The sequence below is a fragment of the Hemicordylus capensis genome, chromosome 5 (genome assembly GCF_027244095.1).
Source record: "Hemicordylus capensis ecotype Gifberg chromosome 5, rHemCap1.1.pri, whole genome shotgun sequence".
NCBI classification, from domain to species: Eukaryota; Metazoa; Chordata; class Lepidosauria; order Squamata; family Cordylidae; genus Hemicordylus; species Hemicordylus capensis.
In genome coordinates, this window is record NC_069661.1 from 145,671,578 (window position 1) to 145,697,513 (window position 25,936).

General features: G+C 42.1%; 1 protein-coding gene across 8 annotated transcripts in view; it reads left to right on the forward strand.

The window, feature by feature from the left end:
• The window catches only part of CACNA2D1 (calcium voltage-gated channel auxiliary subunit alpha2delta 1), a 642,096-nt gene that overhangs the window by 134,287 nt on the left and 481,873 nt on the right, over positions 1-25,936 (forward strand). Inside the window, exon 1 of one of the 8 annotated variants that reach the window (XM_053252729.1) lies at positions 25,722-25,862. The exons of the other annotated variants lie outside the window; for them this stretch is intronic. Coding sequence (XP_053108704.1) covers positions 25,857-25,862 — 6 coding nt within the window. The 5' untranslated portion in view covers positions 25,722-25,856. Of the gene's footprint in view, positions 1-25,721; positions 25,863-25,936 lie in introns of those variants that run through there. 8 annotated transcript variants of the gene reach the window in all.

Below are 25,936 nucleotides of genomic sequence, written 5' to 3' on the forward strand. Positions count from 1 at the left end.
GGCACCTCATTTAGCACTATGCGATTGTGTGCTTGTTGCCTGGGCAGGTGCTCTTCCATGGTGCTGAGTGAGGTGTCCCCAGTCTCCACAGCTGCCTTCTGGCACTTACCAATAAGGATGGAATTCCCCTCCCTTTGCTTGTTGTTGTGCTGCTGCTGCTGCTGCTGCTGACAGTTCTGACGGGCAAACTGCCTCTCTGGATCCTACTGTACAGGATACAAAGGCATATGATAGTATGTCTGTATTTCAGTTTGTATTTTAGCTTGCATTTCAAAAAATGTGAACTAAGCTGGGTGACCTAATATTACAACTTTTGCCAAATATAAAAGAAGCCACGCAAACCTCCTTAATATACACAAATTATATTGTGTTCCTCTCTCTCTCCCTCTCTCCCTCCCTCCCTCCCTCTCTCTCTCTCTGACAATAATATGTGTTATGTACGTTACATAATAGGCATGATAATGAGTAAAAATAATGCGAAAGAAAAAGCAAACCAGATTGCTGGAATATTGTCATTTGTTCAGTGCTTGAAACAAATATAGTGCCTGAAAATAATCAACAGTGACTCAGAAAGGAGGGTGTATATGGAAGCAAGGTTATTCCTCAGGCCAAAGAGTCAAGAACAGATAATGTGGTGTTGGACCAGGACATTTAGTTCAAATGCTGTTCAGTCATAAAGATCTTTAAGTCTTTGGCAAGTTAATAGTTCATTCTAACCTACTTCACAGAGCTATAGTGACGATAAATTGAGATAGCCACATGTAAGCCACCTGGCACTTCCCGGAGAGAGCATATGATTGGAGAGAGTATGACATACACATGATAAGTAAATTATATGTTTTGAAGAATGTAATAATATGGTTCAAACAGAGAAGATCTGTTGATATAGTAATTCTCCTCATAGCTAATACTTGTACATTTGAAAATCCAGTTGGATTGACTGCAGCAGATAGCAAAAATTCATAATTTGGTAAAGGGGTATTTCTTGAAGTGCAGAAATCATGCCTGAAATCAGGTCACAATAAATATTGGATTATTGTGCTTCTGATGTACCCTCCCGCTGGAAAGCTTTGTTGAAATTCCCTTTCAGGGGAAAAAACAACAACTAGGCAGGTCTCCCTATGGAAGCATACGTAGTTGCTAGGAGAGAGATCTGTTGTTAGGATGCGTTCCCATCCCTGCTTGGCTGCATCTGTGCTGGGAAGATTGTCATGACAACCATGCCCTTCTGTACCCTATCTGTTTTGATCCCAGCAGTTACATAGGGAAGCGGCTGCTGGCATGATGGCCAACGGTTACTCTTGTTCTGCCCCTGCCTCTCATGCTTGCTGTCTTCAGAGTGCTTCTAAATTGGGTTTATGTTTGCTCCGTCTGACCTAAATCTAAGTGTGGTACTTTTGCTTAGTTTGGGAGGTTTGACCTCCAGCCTGTCTAGATCAATGGCTTTCAAAAGCTACGTTCAGAAAACCTGCCACTTGTCTGCAGAGGAACCGCTGCATGCTATCCAGCATCCTGATGAATGATATTTTATGACACACACTCAGTTCACGTTTGACTTCGTTGTATTCTTGCTTCAATGAAGTTAATGCTCTAGAACATAGCCAACACCCCCCTACTAGTCTGCTGTTACAGGAACAGAACAGTAGTGGTGGGGAAAAAAATCTTGAAAATGCATTTGGAACAGTTTGGAGTATAAAAATGTCACTTGCAGGAACTTTGGAGTAGATTGTTGGAATTACTGAGTGAAGAGGAAGAGTTGAGAGACTCCTCACTTTCAACATTAAATTCCTCTTCCCAAAGCAGCTCAGTCTTCTTTTAAAAAGGCACTGAGGCACTGTTTTGTACATTTATGTACATGACATTCTTGCTTGCAGAAGGTTCAAAGTTCCCTTCCTGGCATCTCCAAGATAGGGCCGAGAGAGTGTCCTACTTGCAACCTTGGAGAAGCCACTGCCAGTCTCTGTAGACAGTACTGAGCTAGATGGACCAATGCTCTGACTTTGGTATAAGGCAGCTTCTTATAGCATCCATCTGCAGTATGGAGCCTGTGAGTTGATTACATCTCATCCATCCTACGTTAAACCAACTTGCAGTTATAGTGATGAGGCAAACATGAAACTCAGAAGGTGATGGAACAACCCATGTGCAAAAAGCCCCACCCTAGTATGAACTCAGACTGGTTGGGGCCTGCTCCTTCCCTTCCCACAAACCTACCTGGCAGCAGCAGTTCAGGCATGGTGAGGAAATGGGAAGGTCTCTCTAAAGGCCTCTTTGCAAGGTAAGGTACCCTGGTACCTAGAATGCCACAATAGCAGTGTTCTAAGTACAAGGAAGTCTGGGAAATGTAGTTCTCCAGGACACCTGGGTGCATAGTATGGGTTCAGATGGTTCTGTACAACTATAAGGACATCCACATGACCTATGGGGCTGGGGCTAGGGGGGGCTGAGGTGGAAGGCAGGATCCTACCTCCCCTCCCCCACATTATTGTTGTTTCTGTGTGCCACTGCTCATGCACCCACATGAGCTGTGCTGCGGTGGTCGCCCAAGGTGGGATTGGGAGGAGGGAGTCCTCATGCATCCCACAATGACCCACACGGTCAGTGGAGAAGCAGCCTCCTCTCCCTGGCCATGCTGCACTCGGGGCTCTGTGGCTGCTGCTCCCGGCAGCCATTTTTAGAGCTCTGACGGTGCACATGACAGGGAAGTGAGGTAGGAGGTGCATGCATGTGGTGGAGGAGCACTGGGATTAGAACTGATCCTGGTGGTTCTCACAACCAGTCTTACCTGGTCTAGCGTTGCCCTACCTGCATAGGGCTGATCATGAGAAGGACCCCTATGTTTAACAGGTTCTCTGGAATACTACTGCTTCAGTGTTTAAGTAGCTGGAGGAAAGGGAGGGTGGCTTCACCCAGAGGCCACCAGAGAAATCTTGCTGCTGACCTGCCACTGATGCTGCTGCTGCTAACTAAGTATGGGAGGAAGGGAAAGGGGTTGGTAAGAAGGGTTTAGGGAAAATAGGGAAAGATGTTTAAGAAGAAAATAGGAAGGTGTTTGAGCCCCACCATACTCCAAGGACATCACCAAAAGTGTGATGAAGTTTCCAAATTTACTGTTGTACATGGGGGAAAACCAATGTTCTTTTTGGAAAATGGCTCATTTTGCTGAGCCTGTTCGAAATTTAGACAAGGGGAAGCTTGCTCATGACAACTTGTAATGTGCTTTCAATCTCATGGATCAGATGCTAATCAGCACACATTCATTGTGAGACTAACCCATAGTGTTGAAACTGGGTGGCCTGAAAATGTAATGCTTTTGTATTTAGTTATGAAATGTTTGTATCTCACATTCCAGCCAAACAGGTGGTCCCCAAAGCAACTGTATTCACACTCTTCCTTGTAGTGCATAGATGCAAGAGCCAGCGTGGTGTAGTGGTTAGAGTGCTGGACTAGGACCGGGGAGACCCGGATTCAAATCCCCATTCAGCCATGAGACTAGCTGGGTGACTCTGGGCCAGTCACTTCTCTCTCAGCCTAACCTACTTCACAGGGTTGTTGTGAGGAGAAACTTAAATATCTAGTACACCGCTCTGGGCTCCTTGGAGGAAGAGCAGGATATAAAATGTAAATAATAATAATAACAATGTTGTTAAATCTCCAGATAAAATTTCAGTTTGTTTATGGAAGTCTCCTAGCAGTGGATGGAGCAGAGATTTGTGGAGAAAGGCTTTGCCTTGCCCGAGTCTTGCTTTATCAAGTTGGATGCAGGCCATACTGTGTGAATAATAGGTAACTGAATAACTGTGTAAGATACCTTAAAACATTGGTTCAAATGAACACTTTCCTATGCTCACAAATACTGGGAACTGAATTGTGAATACATGTTCATTTAGTAGATGTAAGTGTATGTGTGCTGTGCGTGCCCTTTAATTTCTGCCCAGGCTGTTGTTCTTCATTCTGTTTTCAGGATGGATTTCCCCCCTCAATTTCTTTCTTTCTTTCTTTCTTCTAGTCAAACAGGAGTGAGTCACGATCTTGACCTTCTGAAGCGAAGGTCCATAGCAATATAGAGATGGTATTTAGTACCCTTTTGAAATTAAAAAAAAATTTGATCAGCTAGCCTATTGTAGTAAGAGCTCTGCAGGGACTGCTTACAATTAGTGACTGAAAGAATGTGTGCCAAGAAAGGTTTGAGGCAATGTGTGTTTCACTGAAGTGGCAATTTTTTTAAAAAAACTGATCTTAATGGGTAGGAAATGTAACTGCTTCTGTCAAAAGAACCAATTTTGCCATGAATATTTTTGCTCACTCAAATGCCCCTCTAGCTTAAGTTTACAGTATATTGGTGTCCTTTAAAATATACTGTCATAGAGGCCTGGCAAGCAAGGACAGTATATACTGTGTTGGAATGTGAAACTTGAGATTTGTAGATTTTAAAAAAGAGAGAGATCTACACTGAATATTCACCATGGTTTGATTTCTGAGCAATTTTAGTGGGCAGTTTTAAACTGAGCAAGTTAAGTAAACCTTTTCCTGAAATTCAGATAGATGAATGAAAAGTCACTATTGTCTCCCTCTCTTCAGTATTATTATTTTACATTGAAGCTGATTCTACACAGATTTTCCTCTGGCTGCTGCTGCTGTTTCTTGCTTCCTTGATATTAGTCACTAGAATGATCCCACCCAACTAGATATCATGCAGTGCATGGGATGATATGTTATGATTTCACAGTGAGAGGGAGGATCCCACTGATGGCAGTTGAGGGTAATGTAAATGAATAAGTGAATGTTCTTACAAAGCCTTTCAAAATATCACTGAAAGGGGACTGCTGAAATTTTTCGAATAATTACAGCTCATCTCTCAAAATAACACGTATAAGCTTAGTCTTAGACAGACTGATCTGTCTTGCCCGTGAGCAGCAGCCTTCAGCAGCCTGATTGTTTCCAGAACAAGATGAGACAAACAGTCACTTGGAAGGGCTTAAATTGTTCAGGGGGAGCTTATTTTTGAGTTACTGCTGAGGAGAAATAGAATGAGGACTTTAAAATGCTCTGCTCATGTAAAACATTGTAGCAACCATGAACATATTGTTCCTTCATGGAACTGTTGTAGCAGTAGCATATCTGAGGATGGGCAGCAAAGACTCTTTAAGTGCAGCTGTGTAGGATACTGTGCTGGCAGGATGGAACTGGTGTTACAAAATACTCTCTAGAGGAAAACATTTCACTACACATACAACAAATTCTGTCTGTACTATACGTGTAGCTGTCTTCCTTTCCCCACCCTTTCCAAAGTGACCTGTCTTCACCATTGATTCATTCATTCGATTTCTATACTGCCCTTCCAAAAATGGCTCGGGGCAGTTTACATGGAGAAATAACAAACAAATAAGATGGCTCCCTGTCCCCAAAGGGCTCACAATCTAAAAGAAACATAAGACAGACACCAGCAACAGTCACTGGAGGGGTACTGTGCTGGGGGTGGATGCGGCCCCACTGAGCCCCACTGCCATGAGCCCCACTGCCCGCTGAGATCATCTTAAGAGGTTCATCTGCAGTTGCCACTGGCTTGTATGGTGGCCACACAGGAACAGGCCTTCTCCGTTGCTGCCCTGATACACTGGAATGAGTTCCCTGCCACCCCATCTCCGACAACTTTTTAAAAGTTCCTAAAGACCTATCTCGTCACACAAGCTTTTTAATTTGACTGTGGTTATAAATTGTTTTAAGTTTTTATTTTTGGTGTTTCAACTTGTTTTATGTTGTTGTGAACTGCCCAGAGATGACAGTTTGGGGCCGTGTACACATTTGATTTGTTGATTTGAAAGATAGATAAAATAAATAAAGAGTTGGGTTGCTTATGTCTGAGCTTTTCCAGAGTGCAAAATCTGCCACTTACTGTGCTGCATGGCAAAGGATGAAAATGCCACCACTATATGTTGCTTATAATTTCCCCTCTAGTGGCTCTGCTGCTTAGTCAGGGAAGTGTGTAGCATGGTGTTCATTTTTGTTGATATGCTGCTGCAACTTACCATATTTGTGCAATCTCACAAATCGTTAGGATCATACTAGTGAATACTGATATGTAAGTGTCGTAGGCATCACAGTGTTGTTGTTTTCTGCTATCTACTATTATAAAATAGAGGGCTTGGAACACCGAATATGAGGGAGAGCTTTGGCCCTCCACTTTCTTTTGCCTGCCTGGTTTTCTTGAATGGAATGCAATGACTGATGCTGCCAAATATTTGGGTTATGTATACCCAAGATCTCTGTTAATTTCTGATTCATCTTTGGACTGAAAGAGGGGAGTGGCTCAGGGAGATTTTCGTTTGTACACAGGACACCATATTTGAGTGGATCAGACTTTCTACCTTGGCACAGTGGGAGTGGAGGTGTGTATGAGCACCAGACATTCTCTCTAATATTCCATTCAAAAAATAAAAATCTGACCAGACCAAATAGAAAAGCTTTGTGCACTTTGGACATAAATTGTTTCACATTAGGGATAGATGTTGATTTGCCCATGCTACTAGAAAGCAAACCAGGTAATCTACTGCATATTCTATATATTCTCACATGGAGAGATCTGTGGTTATAATAGCAAATGCATTCTTGCAAAGGAATATGCTTGGTTCACATGATTTGAACTCATTTCCAGCATCATTTTGTGGTCACAATTTGTGCCCATCTTTCTAGTGGGCTTTTGTATGAGAAGCCTGTATGGCTTCTGTACAAGATGACTTGATACTCAGGGGACACTTCCTTTTGTCTCACCCTGTTTGTTTAAGGAATCTGTTTATGGGGTCTTGGATCCATAGGAAAGCCCCTTGCTGTGAAAATAAGGCAGGAGTCTCTGTGGTTGTTTCTCTTCAGGGAAGTGTAATGCTGGTCCAACTTGAGTATTCATCTAGTGTCTCTTTGTATAGATAGCTTTCTGTACCCTGTAAGCTTTAAAGTGCCCACCTGCTACCTTTATCATGCTTTTGGGCTTTCTAGTTGAATTTCCATGTTAAAATATTCCTTGAGGGCAGCCCCTGTCAGCTCTCTTTGCAGCAATGACCTTTGATGTAGTTGTTAGCACAGAAGGCGAAATTCCCTAGGAACCCAGCTGTCTGTCTCTGCACCATAAGGAAACACGTACTGAAAGGTTCAGAAGGCATGATACGCTGGTGGGGGTCCAGCATCGCAGAGTTTCTTGATCCGTTTTCTGAAGTTACATGTATTTATTCTTTTCTATCTCTCATCCATGTTTGCATTTGTATACCTGGCACATGAAATGAATGGAAGCTGTGTGGTTTGGAAGTTTACAGCAGTTGCTGGTTCAGATCAGTACCTTTCCGTTTATTTTTTGCCAACCTTTTCGCTAGAGTGCGGGGTGGGGGGCATTACAAAGCTTCCTTAAGTAGCCGCCATTAAGAAAAATTACTAAGCAGGCCTTGGGAGATAGATCAATATTCCAACATTATTTTCTGCTCCTGCTTTATTTTGACTTGGCGTTTAGTGCTGGGGTTAGGTGGCATTGCTGCTCTTTGCATTTGTGCTATGTTTATCCCTGAACCTTTTGATATACAGATGCTTCTCCTTTGGTCCTATTCCATTCACTTGTGGCTATTTTGCCTCATTTCTTTCTAGTATCCCTTCATAAAGCTTGAGGGCAGCTTTGAGCATTAGCAATATGCACAAATCCGGGAAGCTCAGCTCAGTTTGTGCTTCCTATACTTGCACATGAATCATTAACATCCAAAGCTGTTCTAAGGTTTGGTCATGGGATGGATTCCAAATGTTTGTTACCGCATTTGGATTTTGGAACCTAAGTAGCTGGTGCTTGCCCAGGAGATTCCCTTGCCTAAAAGCTTCACCTCCTAACTTGGCAGCTGTGCTGCAAAGTGCCTCAAAGTAGGAGTCTAGTTACAGTAATGGCATCTCCTTCCTAGCTTGACTGAAGACTTAAGTCCAAGGCAGCTTTTTACAGCAAGAGCTCCACTTTTTATATCCAGTCCTGATCAGATCACACATACACATAATTTTCTGTGGGTCAGTTGACTGGGTCATAGGTTCACTCACATGAGTCACATGATGCTCTAGAGTTACATGATGCTCTGGTACTGGGCCCTTCTGAAGTTGTTGGTTTACAATTCCCATAATCCCTGGCTATTGACCACTGTGGCTGGGGATTGTGAGAGTTGTAGTTCAAAAACAACTGGGGGCCTAAGTTGAGCAGGCCTGCTCTAGTCAGTCAGCAGTTCCACAAACACATGCTGCATTAAAAGTGCTTGTATTATAGGCTGATACTAGTTACAACAATCTCTAAAGAGCTAATACACTACTTTTCAATACTGGCAATTAATAGTTGCTGTTAATGTCTTTCATTAAACTTAAGAGAAATATAATAAAAATGGTTTAGAAATATTTATTTCAGCCATTTTTATAATCCTGCTAGGTTTGTTATATGGGGGTTTCAATCAAATAGTTCTTGTGTAGTAGCCAGTGCTACTACAATGTTGTCTTAAAAAGCAATTGTATGTTTAATTCAGAAATTCTTATTAAAAACTTCAGTCACCTCGCACTTGATTGTAATTAAAACTGCCCTAGGCAATAAATCATGTTCTTTGCAAATAAGGCAGGTATAATTATTAAAAACATAATGGTTCATGTATCGCCAGTTCTAATTTGGTGATAAGGCAGGCAGGCTATGAAGATTAACGATTAATGTGAGGATTTTTCTTCTTTGTTTCTACACACACAATAATTTCCTTTCTCCTTTGTGATTGCAACAAAGAGCACAAAGCTCAGAAATGCTATCTTGAAAACTATTAGAACATGAAATTGGGTTGTAAAGTAACGCTGCTGCTGATTTTCAAATATGCAGATAGTGTGTGTGTGCATGTGCGCGAGAATATATGTATATGTGCACAGGAGAACCCCATTATTCATGGGGGTTCCATTCTGTGGGGGTTCTGCAGATAGTCAATCTAAAAATAATGGGGCATTAGGTCTATGGAATTGAGGGATTCCCGGGCTGCTCAAAATGCCTGGAAATTGGCCGAAAATCATGGGTTTTTCCTTCGCCCCCCTCAAATCACCACCAAAAGTGCCCTACCATGTTGCAGAGCGGTCCAGGGCACCCAGGTGTCCCAAAATCATGATTTTTTTGCCCTTTCCCTCCAACTAAATTAGCCATAAATGGCTCCCAAACACAAAATTGTAGCTGGAAATGACCTCTGGGGTCATTTCCAGCCACCTATGATCTGCGGATATGCGGGTTTAACCCTTTCCCCCCCTCACATATACAGAGGGCAGGTGCTAATTACCCAACTGTAGATATGCGAAACCACAAGTGCTGGACCCATGATTAACAAGGTTCTCCTGTATATATATTGTGTGTGTGTGTGTGTGTGTGTGTGTTTGTGTGTGTGTGTGTAATGTGTGTGTACGCATATACACACAAACATGCATACATACTGTATATTAAAAAAAATTGTGGGTGGCTGATTCATAGGAGATTTGTCCTGATTCAGCCGCTGAAGTGTTGATTCAAACAGGCAGACTTTGGGTTAAGTTCAGATTGGAGCAACCGAGGCAGAACTGGGCCAATTAGCTTCCAAAGAGATTTGGCCACTTTGGTTCTCTCTTGCTGCTAGTAGGTCAGCTAGCAATTAGGTCCTTGCTGCTAGTAGGTCCTCCTGTCTTGCTGCTCTTTCTTGCCCCCTTAAGGTTCTTTAATTACTTTAAAGGTACATTTAAATGTACCCTTAAGGTACATTTCATTACTTTAAAATGACTCCCAGAAACATCTCTCTCCCCTTGTCCACCACTGTAGTTCTGGGAAGGGCTGCAGCCCCAGAAAACACTACAATTTCCAGCAAAACCTCCACCTTTCCCAGGACTGCAAGTGTGTGGGGCGGAATCTTGTTTCTGGGAGTAATTTTAAAATGATGCTGCTGCAGAAGATGCCGCTATCTTGTAGCATATAGAGAAAAATAAAGCCAGCCAGTCTTCTGGCCGTTGCTCAGTAAGTACCTCCAGGGATCAGTAAATGGTGGTGATGCACTGTCATGGGAGGGAAAGAGACTTTGACTCTGGATTGAAGCTTTAGCTCTACATTTGGCTATAGTGAAGTGGGATCCCTAACAGAATCGAGGGGACCCTGGAATAACTGAAGCAGCCTTCAGATTAAAGTGGAGCTGCTTCATAGAGCCCTAGAGCATTTTTACACCATAATTTTAATTATAACTTTGCTACTAGGCTGTGTAGGCATTTAACAGTTGATTGCACAAGCTCAGAAATTTCAAGTGACCTTAATTGTAACCTGTTGCATGCCGATGTTCACTAGATCTTTCCCTTAGCCACACGTTACATTCATTTTTTGCATGGTAAGCTGGTTGGCTTCTTTTTTGGATAGTGAATATGTCTTGTTAAGATAGATGACTTCTATATAAAACTAAAGTTCTGTAGGGCATGATAAATCTCAGATGTCACCACATGGTGGCATGCTTAGAGGAGCTGTTCACCAAGCAGAAACAACTGATCCAGGTCTCATTGTGGGAACTTTATTATGTACAACTAGTAGGTGAGGCCTGTTGTTGACCAGGCAAAATGATTTTGCATAGATTACACTGTTAGTTGAGTTCAAGCAATGAAATCTATGAGACCTTCTAAAATTGTGGGGTTAACATTAGTGGTAACCATGACATTGGAATGTTTGAACTAACCCCCAAATTGAGTTAGTTGACTTAGCTAAGCAATCCATTCTTGTGGCGAGAGTGGATAGAGCAGCCTGCATGCAGAGAATGGCCCCACACATCAGCTGAGAAGCGCAGGAAGGTGTACAGTTTTAATTGCCTGCTCTCGCTGTTTCTCAGCTGGTGTGCAGGAAAGTTTAAAGAAGTGGTGCAAGAGGCAAAAGTGGATGGAGCAGCCTGTGCCTCTTGTGCTGCTTCTTTAAGTCTCCCCATGGTATATCAATTTAATTGGGGGTGAGTAGAAAATTATGAATAACTGAAACTGTCCTCCACGATAATAACTAAATTGTGTCAGGAGCCTGTCTGTCCACCGCCGAAGTCACAGTCTCTGTCAAGGTCGCTGGAAGGTCCTTGGACTCCTCTTTGGTCTACAAGAAAAACACAAAAGAACAATTTACTACAGTATCAAGTTCAGACAGCCTCCCCCGCAAACTCAGTCTGCTCACCTGATTGCACGTTTCCAAAGCAAAAGGGGTGCAAGGCATTCCCAGGGGAGACATTGCAGCTAGGTACAGTTGTCAGGACTTGGTCAGGTAGCAGAGTTAAAGCAGAAAAAGGTCTCTAGAGGCCAACATGAAGCTGGGGTTCCTCTGAGTCTAAGGCTCGGCGGAAGCAGGCTCCAGGAGACGCGTTTCTTCTAGCGTTTGGCTGCAGCCTTCAGACTTAATTTATAGCCTGGCTTAATTGTTCTCCACCTTCAGCCAGCTGGCACAGATTCAGGGTTTATCTGGCTTGTTGGGCAGCTGTTTACTTCTCCTGAGCACTTCCACCTGTTGTCCGCGTTTCATCAATTTTCCCTCGCAAGGAGACAGAGGTGCTTCGCCGTTTCCCTCAGTGTTCTGTTCTCCACTCCCTATCTCTGCTGCCTCTGACAGCCCTGCTTGTCCTGAAGCTTCAACCAGACCTGCCTCAGCTATCTCCTGACAAGGCTGACAGCCTTGCTCTGCCTTTCAGGTACCCCTGTAGCTGCTGGAGGAATGCCAGCTTCCCCTTCGTCATCGCTATCTGAGGATGGGGGCATGACAAATTGGTATTCAGGGAGGTGGCCCACAAATGGGTGAAACTGCTATTCAGGGGCCACCTGTATATGTCACTGATTTTTTTAATTAATGTGCTTGCAAAAGGGAAGTAAAAGAATATTGGAAATTTGTGGCATTTCAGTTGCAAATGTTACTCATTTTATTGAATAATTACCATATATGGTAGATCTGAATCATAGTAAAATTGGATCTGAGAAAGATCTTCTGCTTCTTTTGGGCATGATGTCATTTTGGAATTATTGATCAGATTATTGCCTGTCAAAAATCTGTTGAGAACAGTAACAGTTAAAGTATGATAATTATATTCAGAATTTCTTCTGAAAAATGCAGAAAACATTTTTCCCCCACCAAGCATATTCTGCTATAAAAAGTAGCGCATTCAGTTAATTTCAGTGGCAGTTTTGTTTATGCAAAATTTGATATCTGTAGGCCATTGGGAAGTATGACTTTATTTCGCACTAACCAACCAATTCTTCAAAATATAGAATAGATATGAATGTGAGAATTTCATCTCAGGTTTCTTCTTTTCCTGAAATAGTTTCCTTACAGAATAAGCCAACAGCTTTTCTGTCTTGAACAAAATAGAAGCAAAGATGCTGTGGGTCTTCCACCTTGTTCTAACCCTTCACTTGCAATTTTTGTTTAGATTGATGCTCGTGTTCATATTTCTTCTTCCTGTTCTGTCACTAGAATTGTTACTGTAGGAGTAACTCATTGATGCTCAGCCCACTAAAAAGTGCCCAGCAGCCACAGAGGCGCTCTTACCCCTGGACTTCAGAGCCAAAGTCCAGGGCCTCCACATCCCATGGGGCCCCCCAAATCATCTTCAGTCTGTCCTGGGTGGTGTGGTTTGTGCCTTCAAGAACCTACGTATTAGAAAATGATGCTTAGCTTGCAGCCGGGGGGGAGGGGAGGGATTCCAAAGGCCTTTAGAACCAGGCTGCAAAATTACCTAGGTCCACCTCAGAGCAGCCATTCCCTGAAAACAGTGACCCAGAGCTTGGGGAACAAAGGTGCACCTAGGTAATTTTGGAACCTGGACCTAAAGGCCTTTGGACCCCCCCCCCCCCCGCCACAAATTAAGCATCACTATGCTCGACTGAGTTACCACACCACCCAGAAAAGACTGGAGGCCTCCAGGGGCTGTGGAGGCCCTGGACTCCAGCCCCAAAGTCCAGGGGTAAGAGCACCTCTGTTGAGGAAAACAATGTTTTTGTTTGTTCTTTGTGGCTGAGAACATCAAGCAGACTTGACAACCCTAGAATCCTTTTGTGTGACTGAATGCTCAAGTCATCTTCCCAGCATCCCTGTGACCTGCTTCCCAGTGATATTAGACCATGAGCAGTGGTGTGTGAACATGGTTTGGATGGGGTGATCATATGGGTCTCTTGCACCTGAATTTTCTCCTTCCTCAGGGTAGTGTAGTGATTGACTGGGAAGTACCCAGGTTTCCACTCATATGGTTGCAGTATCTGCACTAAGTATACAGCATATAATCACACCCAGGGTAAGTAGCTCTGCATGGCAGTTGGCATGCGAAGAGGATCACTGAACAAGCCTTTTTAATGCTTCTGGGGCTTTAGGGGGAAAAAAAATCTGTTGTGAATCTCTTAGAGTCCATTTTAGTTCACATCTAATTCTAAAAAGAAGAGGAAATTCTGAAAAAACAGTCAAACATGTTGTGTGTGTGTTTGTGAAGTGATAGGGCAGGGCAGTTTGACATTTTCTAGAATAATTTCATGAACTTAAGCGGCTTGGTTATCACTGTCTAGCACCACCCACTCCATCCTCAAACACCCTCTGCTACTATAAATTCAGAAGACAATGTTTGCTGTTGAAGAGCTGTGTTTTTAAGAAGGATGTAAAATTGGAAAGCACTTGGTACATGAATATTCACTCTTAATAATTTCTAATTGAAAAGTAGTTTTGGTTTATTTTATTGACGAGTAACTCAGCAGCTTGTTATACTGGTCTGGAATTTGATAATTGGTAACACTTTGCAGTGAGGTCAATATGATGCAGCATTGTGATTGTCGCAACACAAGATGTGGCTTGGCTTTTTCCTAAGAAACTTGGTTACAAGCTTCTGATTTATTATTTAACTGTATACTGTGTTCAGTTCAGCAGGGAAGCCTTTCCTCCCCGCCGTTCTATTGAGACCTGTATGTGTCAAGTTACTGTTTCACGGTGACACGGACATCTTTCCAGATTCCTTACTGCTTCTGTGCACCTTCCACAGAGTTTATTTTCATAATTGCCTCAGTGCTCACAGAAAAGTAGCTTCCACTAGGTTTATTTGCTCTTTAATACACAGCATGCTCATGCAAGCAGAACGCCATAGACTGCCACTTCACTATCATTTTATCAATGGCAAAATTAAAGGAAATTCGACTGATATTGAATTAGCTATATTACCAGTAGAATATATGCTTCATTAGCAGCCTGTTCTATTGCTATGACAAAATTAAGGACTATTTCATAATGTGTCACAAGTCTTTTGCACAGAATTTGAGCCCCTTGTGCCCTTTAAACTGTAAACACAGTCAAAGCAGTTTAGGGCTTTAAAAAAACCAGAGATGTGTCTCAAAGGACATCCTGCTTAATATTCTATATTCTATCACTTGTTTGTAGCACTGAAATGCAATTTTCACATTGAGTTTCTAAGCAAATGGATTAAAAATAGAGTCTTGGGCCTGGAAAAGTGGCAGGAATGTCACTTTTAACTTTTCAAGAAGATACTAAAATCACAGAATCCTTCAAGTTGCATCTTTCTGGTGAAACTCCCCTGTTCTGTGGGTTGCCTCATAATCATTTGTGATGAGTGGAAGTGGATGGGTGTGATGAGAAGGAGCAAAATGGCAGCACATATGCTGCTGAAGTTTGATTTTTCAAATTTTGTTGCAAGTCCCTCTGTTTACCAACAAATCCTGCTATATGTGTTCAAATGAGCATTTTTAATTAGTTATCGTTACATAAACTTAGCTAGCAAAAATTAAGCCCTCTAAATATGCTACATAGGGGCACCATTTTGGAAGGGTGGTTGAACAGAGATAGTTTCCCCCCCAACAAAATCCTATAAACATTGCTCTAACAAACTTCTATACTTAATAATCATAATATTATCTGTGTCACAGCAATGCACGCAAAGCATATGGATAAACGCTGTCAGCAAATTTTGTATTCCAATAATTAAAAACAGCATCCATTTTCTTACAAGTTCATCTGCATCCAAACATTCATTGGCTTACCTATAATATGTCAGTTTTGTTAATGCTAAGACTCAAATTCAGTTACATTTACCTGATTTGGAAGGAGAGACGGAGATTTTAATGTTTGGGTGGGGGGAAGGTGCCAACAAGCTCCAAAGGTCCAGTCTTCAATACATTCAAAGCAAAATTGCAAAAGGGACAGTGGGCAGTATCCAGACTAATTTAGTAACAACTAAGCACCAATATACTTCAGAATAATGGTAGTGTTATCAACACAGAATAGATAGGCACAAGCTTTTCAGAAATGTTTGCTGTTGACATGCATTCTTTGTACATAGACCCATTAAATACTGGACATTTTATTTAAGGTGAGGACATAAACTAGCCCATGTTTCCCTGTATATTTCCCTAAACCTTTCCACATTCTATTGCTCATTGGACTGCTTATGCAACTTGCTTCAAATTTGGAATACATCAAATAGGCAATAAGTCATATTCTCTGTGCAAATTTCATCAAGATTGCTTGAAAATGGCAGAGAGATAGAATGTTTTCACTAGAGATAGATGTGCTCAAAACTTCACCATGTTCAGCTTCAGTAATCACCATCATATATACCAAATGAAATAAGATACACAGGTTTGTCACATTCACACTCTACATTTTGGAATGTAAATTAAGAAAATCTTAGGTGTGTACCTTAAAAATGCAATGTGTGAAGAGGCCTTGATGCAATACTAGTGAGCTGGCCAAAGATATTGATGTTCTTGAGGAGTTATCATATGTGGTCTTTAACATGGAGCAGGCAGGAAGGGGAAAGAAATTATGCCTCCTTTCTGCTCTCTTATCAAAAGGCACGGGTTGTGGCTATGCCCAAAAGGAAGAGAAAGGGCACAGGATCTGAAGATCCCTTTGTAATTCTGACCCAAGAAGAGAGGTGGCAAAATTCTGACCCAAGCAGATGAGACTCTTCTGCGTAAGGGGTGCAGCTGCCAGCAATGTGTAAATTATCCCAGTCAGCACCTCTTAAAACATGAAACAGTCACTCATTGGTAATACAGGAATATAGCTTGGACAAATTATAGGCTGGGGCTCTTTTTCTCTTCTGTACATAGCTTTTATTGCCTATCAAAAGCTAATATAAACAGTATAATAGAGAGGTTTGGTACAAAAAGTTCTTCTTGTAAGAGAAGAAAAAAATTACAATGAAAAGGTTTGCATTCAAAAGGATAATGCCACCGAAAGGCTTGCATCAAAAGAAATTCATTAATTAAAACAGATGATTAATTAAAACAAAAACACACTCAAAAACCAACCAAGGCTTGGAAACCCCCCCCCCCTCATATCTCCCCACCCAAGGCTAACTCTAGAATGCATATAAAAGGTGGTTCTTTCGTGCATCTTGGCATTTTAAACATTCTTAAAAGGATATAATATAATTCAGAGGTATTGCTTCTGGTCTCAGAAAAGACTGGCTCCACCCTGCTTCTTGAAATGTGTCTTTAAAAGTCTATTTTCTCAGCAATAGCTGAGACGGCCCAGCCAGAAGCTGGCTATCTGATTTTCTGGTCAGCCCATGATTTCATGTTCCCTCTGTGTGTGCTCTGGACTAGGGGGCACTGCCCCTAATCATGGAGGAGCTTTCACTCCAACAGCCTTTCTTAACTCAGAACAATAGTGAAATGTTGCTCTGAGTGGAGACAGGAGTGTTGTTTTAGTTAGTTGTATTCTTTCTCCTAATTAAGGTCAGACTGCTCTCTTATCAATAACATGTAAGGCCTTGATATATGTACAGAGAAACTGCTGAACAGTTCATATGCACAGAGGTTATTCTTTCCAGATTCCAAGCGGCTCTGGTATAAAAATGGCTCCTTTCATGTCAAGCAGGAAGGCTATATTGCGTTTATTCATGACAGAGGTTTACTGTTAAACAAAAATACCACACAGTATTAAGGACCTTAAGGGATGAATGGGCTAAAAGATTAGGAAATCTTATAGCACAGGACATTTGGTATTCTTTCTAGCTGCTTGATCTCTTCAATTTGTAATAACATCAGATAAAAGAATTACCACATTTTGTATGGCTGATGCCGTACTTCAAGCCAATAGTATAACACATTTGTTTGTGATTTGTCTCCTCTTTTGGTATGTATGAATATTCATTTCAGTGTAAATTTTAGCACATATGCAGAAATGGAAAGACAATAAAATGCCCTCAAAAGAAGACTGGTTGATAAAAATGTTGGAATATGCTGAGATGGCAAAACTTACAGCACTTATAAGGGATGAAAATTTGGAATGTTTCAAAGAAGATTGGGAACCATTTTTACTTTACTTAAAGAACTATTTTTCTAATATGGACCTTTCAGCAGGGTTTGAAATTAGAGGCGTATCTAGGGAAAATAGCGCCTAGGGCAAACACTGAAATTGTGCCCCCTGCCCAAGCATCTGACACCCATCTTTCAGATAACTTTACCATAATATCATCTGAAAAATACAAGTCAAGCTTGTTAATCTTTTAATCTTTCAAAAACTATTTAGCAGTGGACTTAGCCAGACCAAAAAATGCTGGAAAACTACAAATTTCAGTATGCTGGGGTTCATGAAATACCCAAATACTATGTGGAGGTGTACTTGGAAAACTAGAAGTGCCTGTCTAATTTTCTACTATGCACTGTAGCATCACCATTACATAAGTTTTAAAAATCAATGGAGAATTTGACTTTTCCCAGATACTCTGAAAATAATTAAAGGATATGCAGAGTAAACTGTGTCACTGCTTGGAATATATTCTAGTATTTCAGAAAGACAGTTAAAATGAGAGAAATAGAGCAAGAAACTCCCAGTGGGCCTTAATATTAAGGATTTCACACTTTCAAAGACAAACTCACCATTAATAGCCATATTAGCAAGACATCACATTTAACTCACTTATCACAAGAAGCAAAGTAAGAGCAAATGAATGCAATCCTAGCTCATAGGCGTCAGCTCAGTATTCACAAGCCCTGATTCTCTGTACATAATGCCAATCTGAATATGTGTACAGTGTCTTATATTATATTAATTTATTTAATTTTTTAACCTGTAGCCCCTTTGGGGGGCTTCCTAAAGTCTGTGGGGGGGGTTTGCAAAGGCTCACCCTCCCCCCACTGGCATCTAGGGCCTCACAGGTACCATCTGAGCATGTGCGGTGGCCATTTTTAAAAATAATCTTTTTTAAAAAAAATGGCCACTGAAAACAAAATGGCCACCGCGCATGCTCAAATGGCCTCTGTAAGGCCTGGTATGATCTAAGGCCTCACAGAGGCCATCTGAGCATGCACAGTGGCCATTTTGTTTTTGGCAGCAATTTTTTTCAATTTTTTTTTACAAAATGGCACCCCCTTCAAGTGGCACCAGGGGCATGTGCCCTGCTTGCCCCACCCTAGATACGCCCCTGTTTGAAATATAGTAATAACAGCAGGTTGGGTTGGGTAGAATCGAGTAGCAATGTGGAGTATGTATGTTTTGAATTATTATAGCAATGGTTTAAATGTATAGTTGATGTGAACTGCGCAGACAGGTAAGCGGGAAGTCAATATTTACTTAATCAAATAAATGAATGTAGTTGGATTGTAAAGCTATTGTAAAAGCCATTTTTTTTAAATGCAACAATTTTTTTTTAGCACATATGCAAAGTTTTCTTTGTAAGTAGGAATTTGTTGTATAATTACTGTAATAATGAAACATATTCAAGAAATGGGGAGGAAATCTAATAATTGACACAAAGGACTTTAGTTGAAGATAACAATATTTAATACAATATGATATTGATATAAATATAATGTAATATGATATAAGTGTAATATGATATCTATCTATCTATCTATGAATATGATAAGCTAAACTATATTTTTGTTTAGTGACTTTGGATTTTCTTGGGTGGTAAATCAGTTATAGAAATATATGATAGACTGTAGAGTAGTGTATCGGTAGGCTGTTTCATTTACAGTTTCCTGAAAGGTATTTCTAGAACTAGTGTTTTAAGAACATAGTGTCTGCTCAATGTCTTCCAAGAATGTGAGAGGAATCCTGATTTATAATTCAAAAATGCTTGTCTAGCAGCTTTTGAGACGTGTGTGCAAATTGTTACTCTTTTGCTTTTATTTCTTGTGTATCTTCTATATTTCATTGGGAAGGAGATTATTACTTTTTAAACATCTCATTAAAAATAGAACCCTTGTGTCTCAGCGTGGAGCTTCTGGTTCAGAGGCCTTCCTGATAGCTTAACAAAAGCATCAGCTTGATCCCACTTCAGAACACTCCTCCCTTGCCGCTCCTCTAAGCTTCAGCCATCAACAATCGGAATAAGCAACCCATATGTTCCTGTCCAATTCTCTGCTCTATTCTTACAGCCTATCTGAAATACCTTTCCTTCTCCTCCCCCACAGTTTTTGTATGATCACAGGTAGGATTTAATCAAATTGCACTTCCCAACCCCCCACTGCATATTGAGAAATACCACCTATGGTTAAAATTATCGAGCGTCTTGTCTCTGAAACACCCCCTTCTGTTTTAGTCATTACCAACACAGCACTACTGTGGGGAAAAGAAACAAGGGGGGAAATACACACACACACACACACACACACACACACACACACACACACACCCCAAACCAGAACATGGGGGTGGGGAGCACCCATAAAATATTATGGCAGCATAGACCACATTGGTTGCTTGGCTTGGATGAGTAAAGACCGATACTGTCATCCTTTGTTTTCCTGAAATGAAATATTAGTACAGCTTGATGACTCATAATACCAAATATAGTAACCCTCAAGGGAAAATCTCTAATGTGGATAAAACATAATTACTGGCTCTTGGTTCCTGTAATATTTCACTATTTCCCCCCTCCTCCAGTCTTTCCTCCCGCTCCCCTTTACACACTCAATAGATAAAAAGGTCTCCCATGGTTCAAAGCTTGATTTAAAATGCTACTGAATAATGTGTGGTTTCCCAAAAACAGTCTGGAGACACAATGCTCTTGCAAGAATTGTATCGCTTATTGGAACTCACGCCTCCTCATTCTCAGTGTTTAAATAATGAATTTGCTTTCAGATTTTTCTGGAGTGAAGCTCAAGAAATATCACTTTAAATGCCATGCCAAATTAGATTATACTCACAAATACAGCGAAAGCTGCTTGGGTTGAAGTAATTTGTTTCAAGCAATTTTTACACTTCCAAATAAGAAGGAGCTGTGGACTTCCTTTGTTTCTGAGTCTGAACTTCTGCACCATGACTGGAGAACTTAGTTTTGAATTGTTCAAGGCCAGGCCTACAAAATTGCTTGGTCAGAGGAAGGAAGATGCAAGGATAGGTGCAGCAACCACATTCTGCTCTGCTGAATTTTGGCATGGGGTGCACATGAGCCTGCCCTGTTAGAGGGTAGGTTTAGTAACACTCCTTATGATGAGTACACCTGCCCAGGTTGATCAGGTCAATTGAAACTGTTGGGCTTTACAGTGTCTTGTATAGAGATTTACATAGCAATTTTATCCTGCCTTTTTCCAGGTTGAGCACATGAATTTTATATTGTTTTCTTTTTTCGGATAAGCAACTCGCTATTTCTCATAATATAGTCAAATTCTATGTGGCAGCCTGTAGATCCCGCCATCAGATAATAATGGGTTCTCTTGGTGATGGAAAGTCTGAAGATAATAGTCATTAATACATTGGTAGACTTCTATTACGCTCTCTCTTGTTTGTGTGGGATGTGTCCATTTTATTCATATTAACCCATAGTTTAATTTGTTTGTATTGTATGTTATGTATGTATTGTATGTTATGGACTTAGACCATAACAAAGCATATCTATCTGGCAGAGGGTATAATGATTTTTCCGTGCTTCATCAAAACTCCAGAGTGGATTGTGAACATGCAGTGACTTCTGCAATTCACTCTGATCCAGTTAAGGAAGAAAATAAAAACAATCCTTTTGCTGGATGAAAGTCTCTAGGCTGTTCTAGACTCTGAAAGTCTCTGAACCAGTATTCCCTCTAAGGCAGGCCTGCTCAACTTTACCTGCCCCCCGTCGCTCTTCCCCCTCCGGTGCTGGACTTTCCAAAAACGTTCTTGGGGCGGCAGAGTTCCTCCCTGCCGCCCCTGCCCCTGTTGTTGTCTTCAAAGAGTTAACAAGTAGAAAAAGCTGGCACCACGCATGTGCCTTTCGTGGCGTGCCCGTCGCCACCACCGGCACGCGTGCCGCATACATCACAATGACGTATGTCGTGCGCGCGTGCTAGCGGCGGAAACAAACGCGCGCGCTGCGAAGGGCGCATGCGTGGTGCCAGCTTTTTCTACTTGTTAACTCTTTGAAGACAACAACAGGGGCAGGGGCAGCAGGGAGGAACTCTGCTGCCCCAAGAACATTTTTGGAAAGTCCAGCGCCAGAGGGGGAAGAGCGGCGGGGGAGGGGGTAAGTACTACCCCCCCTTAAAGACACACTCCTCACCCCCGCCGAACCACCGGACTGGCTGAATTCCGGGCCGGTCTGGAGGCCTTTTGTATGGCCCTGGACCGGTCCGTGCACACTCCTAGAAAGCACTGGGAAATGTAGTCCTTTGCAGTCCTTTTCCCACAAAGATCATTGAAGAAAGTGCTGTGAAGAAGTAAATTTCCCAGCATTCCCTGTGTGCCTTGCAAGTCACCACTGGTGCTTCCTGCAGTGCCAACTGTCTTTAATGGACCTCCCTGGTGCTGTGTTCTGCATGGAAGAAAGCACTGGGAACTTCTGCCTCCCTTGGGCTAGGTTGATGTGCACAGGGGCATAACAAGGTTGGCTTGGGCCCAGAAACAAGTTTTTAAAATGGGCCCCCCCACCTGTCACCAGTCACCGCCTTCCTCTCCTTCTCCTGGCCCAATGTAGACTCTGCTAACTATCCCAACTAGTTAAAAGGTGTAAATTACAGCACAGCAGAACCAAATTTATTGACTGCCTAACTCCCTTAGACTTGAGGCAGTTTACACAATTAAAACAACAACAGCGGGGTGGGGTGGGGTGGGGAAAAAAACACACACACACACATACACACCCCTAAAGCCTGGCAGAATAGATAAGCTTTCAGAAGTTTCTTAAAGGACAGAAGGGAGGGGCATTAGGAATCCCAGGAGGCAAGGTATCTCAAATAAATGTGAGGCTGGATGGGATGGGATATAGAACAGGCAGAAAGCAGATTATAATAATGCAGGAAATGAAATGACCATGAATGGAACCTTGCAACTACTGACCTTTCTCCAGTTTGGGAGAGCTAGGAAAGAGAGGCTTCTTCTCCTTGATCATGTATACTTTTAAAAGACCCATAGGATCTCATGCGCCAAGGACAGGTCTGTAATGTTTGAGTGATTTCTCCACTCTTTTACCTAACTTTGCAAGTGATTAAGTCAAAGAACAGCCTTGGATGTTAAAAGGTGGTTGATAAACGGAGCCCAGGAACTGTGAAAAGCACACACTTGTCACTCTTCCCCTGTTTGTTCCTCCCCACTTCTGTTTTCCTAAGGGGGAGAGGAAGGGGGAGCAGAGCGTTGCAATTAAAAATGAATAAAGGCCCTTTGCGATGCTCTGCTTCCCCTTCCTCCCCTCCGCCCCAGTTAGGGAAACAGAAGCGAAGCCTGGGCAGGTGGGCGGCGGGTGGGGAGCAGGTGGCCATAATGCCCCAAATAATGAATCAATATGCCTACTCCCACTGCCAGACATGCAGCGGACAGGTGGGTGGGAGAAGTGGGCCCCCAAATGAATCAACGCCAACACGAGCAACTGCGCGAGCAGCACTCTAAAGCTAACCTGAGGGGTCTGAGTCCTGCCATAGCTTCTCCATCTCCATAACAGAAGAACTGAATTTTTTACAAGTGGCTAGCCTTGTAGCTGGAGAGGCTACAATTGACCTCCTCTTCCTTGCTCTTGGCGGCGTCCAGGAAGCTGACCCGACCCACCCAACCATGTGCCTGCCTTTCCTTTCTTTATCATGTGGGGTGCTGCCAGCCAATGGATGGGGAAGGAAGAGGAACTGACAAGGGGAAAGGGGGGGGAGGAGGGAGGGCAAGGAAATATGGCGCGCTCGCGCAAACATGAAGGAATTTTTTTAAAAAAAAAAAAATAATTCAAATTGAAGGAGCTGTGGCATGGCAGGCGCTGGGTGGGGGGAGGCACGTGACATGTCTCTGGAGGGCCCCCCCAGAGGCCAGGGCCCCTAGACAGCTGCCTCCCCTTGCCCGATCATAGTTACTCCCCTGGATGTGCAGATAACTTGACTTTGATGCTTTGAAACAGAATTTTTCTACAGCCGTGTGTGTGTGTTTCTAATATTATGCTTCATGACCTTTATATGTATGTTACAGATAAAAATTTAGTATAATATTTTTAGCCTACTCTCCTTAAAGAAATTTAGCTTATGAGATCACCCGGCATTCTGTGTGTGTGTGTGTGTGTGTGTGTGTGTGTGTGTTTCATTAACTTCGCAATGCCTGGACCCATATGAATCAAATTGGGTACAGTTCTCGAACACGTAGGGACACTTCAAAGGCATAGTTTGTGATGATGTCATCCACTTTGATTCAAGAGGGCAGACTTGAAAGCATTTGAGACACAAGTAGGCTAACTTGTGACCTGCCTAACTGATTTGAACCCAATTTGCTACACCTGTAGGGGCACATAGGAGTGTCTCGATGGTTTAGCTTGTGATGATATCAACTCCGATTCAGGATCACAGACATTTATTTATTTAAACAGTCAGATAGGTGTTATTGACTGGCTTGTTTTATCCAGACATCGAGTGCTTCCGAAGGACCTGGGTTGGCTGAATTTTATTATCAATGTTATTGCTGTTATAGATATCGTCACAGAATATAGGCTGTTTCCAGTAAAGTTGCTTTTTGTAATTGGCTGATGGTGATTTCTGTGGCCCCTATGGTGTTGAGGTGCTCTTCAAGGTCTTTTGGAATTGCACCTAGGGCGCCAATGACCACTAGGATTATTTTGGTCTTTTTCTGCCACAGCCTTTCAATTTCAATTTGTAGATCTTTGTATTTTGTGATTTTTTCTATTTCTTTTTCGTCTATTCTGCTATCCTGTGGTATTGCTATGTTGATTATTTTGGCTTGTTTTTCTTTCTTCTGGACTACAGCTATATCTGGTGTATTGTGTGGCAGATGTTTGTCTGTTTATAGCCGGAAATCCCATAATATTTTTGCATCTTCTTTTTCAACAACTTTCTCAATTTTATGGTTACAGGTAGCCAATTTTTGGCTACAGGTAGCTTGTATTTTTTGCAGATGTTCCAGTGCATCATCCCTGCTAACTTGTCATGCCTTTTTTTGTAGTCAGTCTGTGTGATCTTTTGACAGCAGCTGATTAGGTGGTCCACGGTTTCATCAGCTTCTTTACAAAGGCGGCACTTGCTCTTTGTTGTTGACTTTTCTACTTTTGCTTTTATTGCATTTCTTCTTAGTGCCTGTTCTTGTGCAGCCAATATTAAACCCTCTGTTTCTTTCTTCAGGTTGCCTATCTTGAGCCACTGCCAGGTCTTGGTAATGTTTGATTTTCCAGTTATATTGTGCAAATATTGACCATGCAGTGGCTTGTTTTTCCATTTTTCTTCTCGGTTCTTGACTTGTTCTTACTTGTAGGCCTGCTTTCTTTCATTGGTGTTGAATAGTTTCTCATTATTGACCTTTTGAAGTGCATCTTCTTCACTGTCCTTGATATATTCTTCAAGGCCTCTTTTCTCCTCCTCTGCTGTTTGATAGACTTGCAGCATTCCTCTTCCATCTGAGCTGCGAGGGAGGTATAGCCTATCTACATCACTGCGGGGGTGCAGAGCATGATTGATGGTCATGATTTTCCTGGTCTTACGATCTAGCGTCTCTAGCTCTGCCTGGGTCCAGTCTATTATTCCTGCAATGTATCTGATAATAGGTATAGCCCAGGTGTTTATGGCTTGTATGGTGTTCCCACCATACAAGTTTGGACTTTAGGATTTTTCTAACTCTCCTGACGTATTCACTTCTTATTTTTATTTTAACTTCAGTGTGTGCGATGTTATCAGCCTGGAGAATGCCCAAGTATTTGTAATGTTCTTTCTCTTCCAGGGTCTTGATGTTGCTTCCATTGGGCAGTTCTATTCCTTCTGTGTTTGTTATTTTTCCTCTGTTCATTATTAATGCAGCACACTTCCAGGCAATCCTGGTTACGTTGTGGTTAACCAGCATTTAACCAAGATAGCTAACCAGGAAATGCTGGCTTAACTGCAGCGATTTAACTGGGACTGCCCAGAAATTCTGGTTCTCACAGCACGTTCCACAGGAGTGCATAGGGCTTGCTGACTGAGTTTAACTCTTTAACCATGACCATTCTGGCTGTGAGACTGCGGCCTAAGGACTCTCCAAGGCATGTAGTGCAAGTTTCAGTAAGAAAAGCCTGTGTATATGTCTACTCAGGTGTCATATCTCTTTGTCCATGTGCCAGTGGCAGAAGTGGAAGGATTAGTGGCTGGTTACATTTTATAACCATTTTGCACAGTCATTGCAAAAATAACACAGATGCCCTTTTGGAAATTATAGTGTTTCCCAATGGGATTTGATGTGGGGGAGATTCCCCTGATAGGCTTGTAAATTGCAGCTGTGTGTGCTTTACAAATCATATGGCCTGTAATCACTTAAGGAGACTGAAGTGCTGCTTGCTGAAGGTAATTACTGGTTCTCAATGAAAATAGTAGCGCTAAAGACTGCTGGATAGTACTTGTCACACCAGAGAGAATACGAAAGGCATATGCAGGTCATGAGGTCTCAGCAGAAAGGCCCCATCCTGTGATAATGATACAGTTCTTCCTAGGAGATGAAGGTATTGGGAAGCAACCTGATTTGGGAGGAGCTGTTACCTTGTGTGAACAGCTGGGCTGTCTGCTCAAGAAGAAT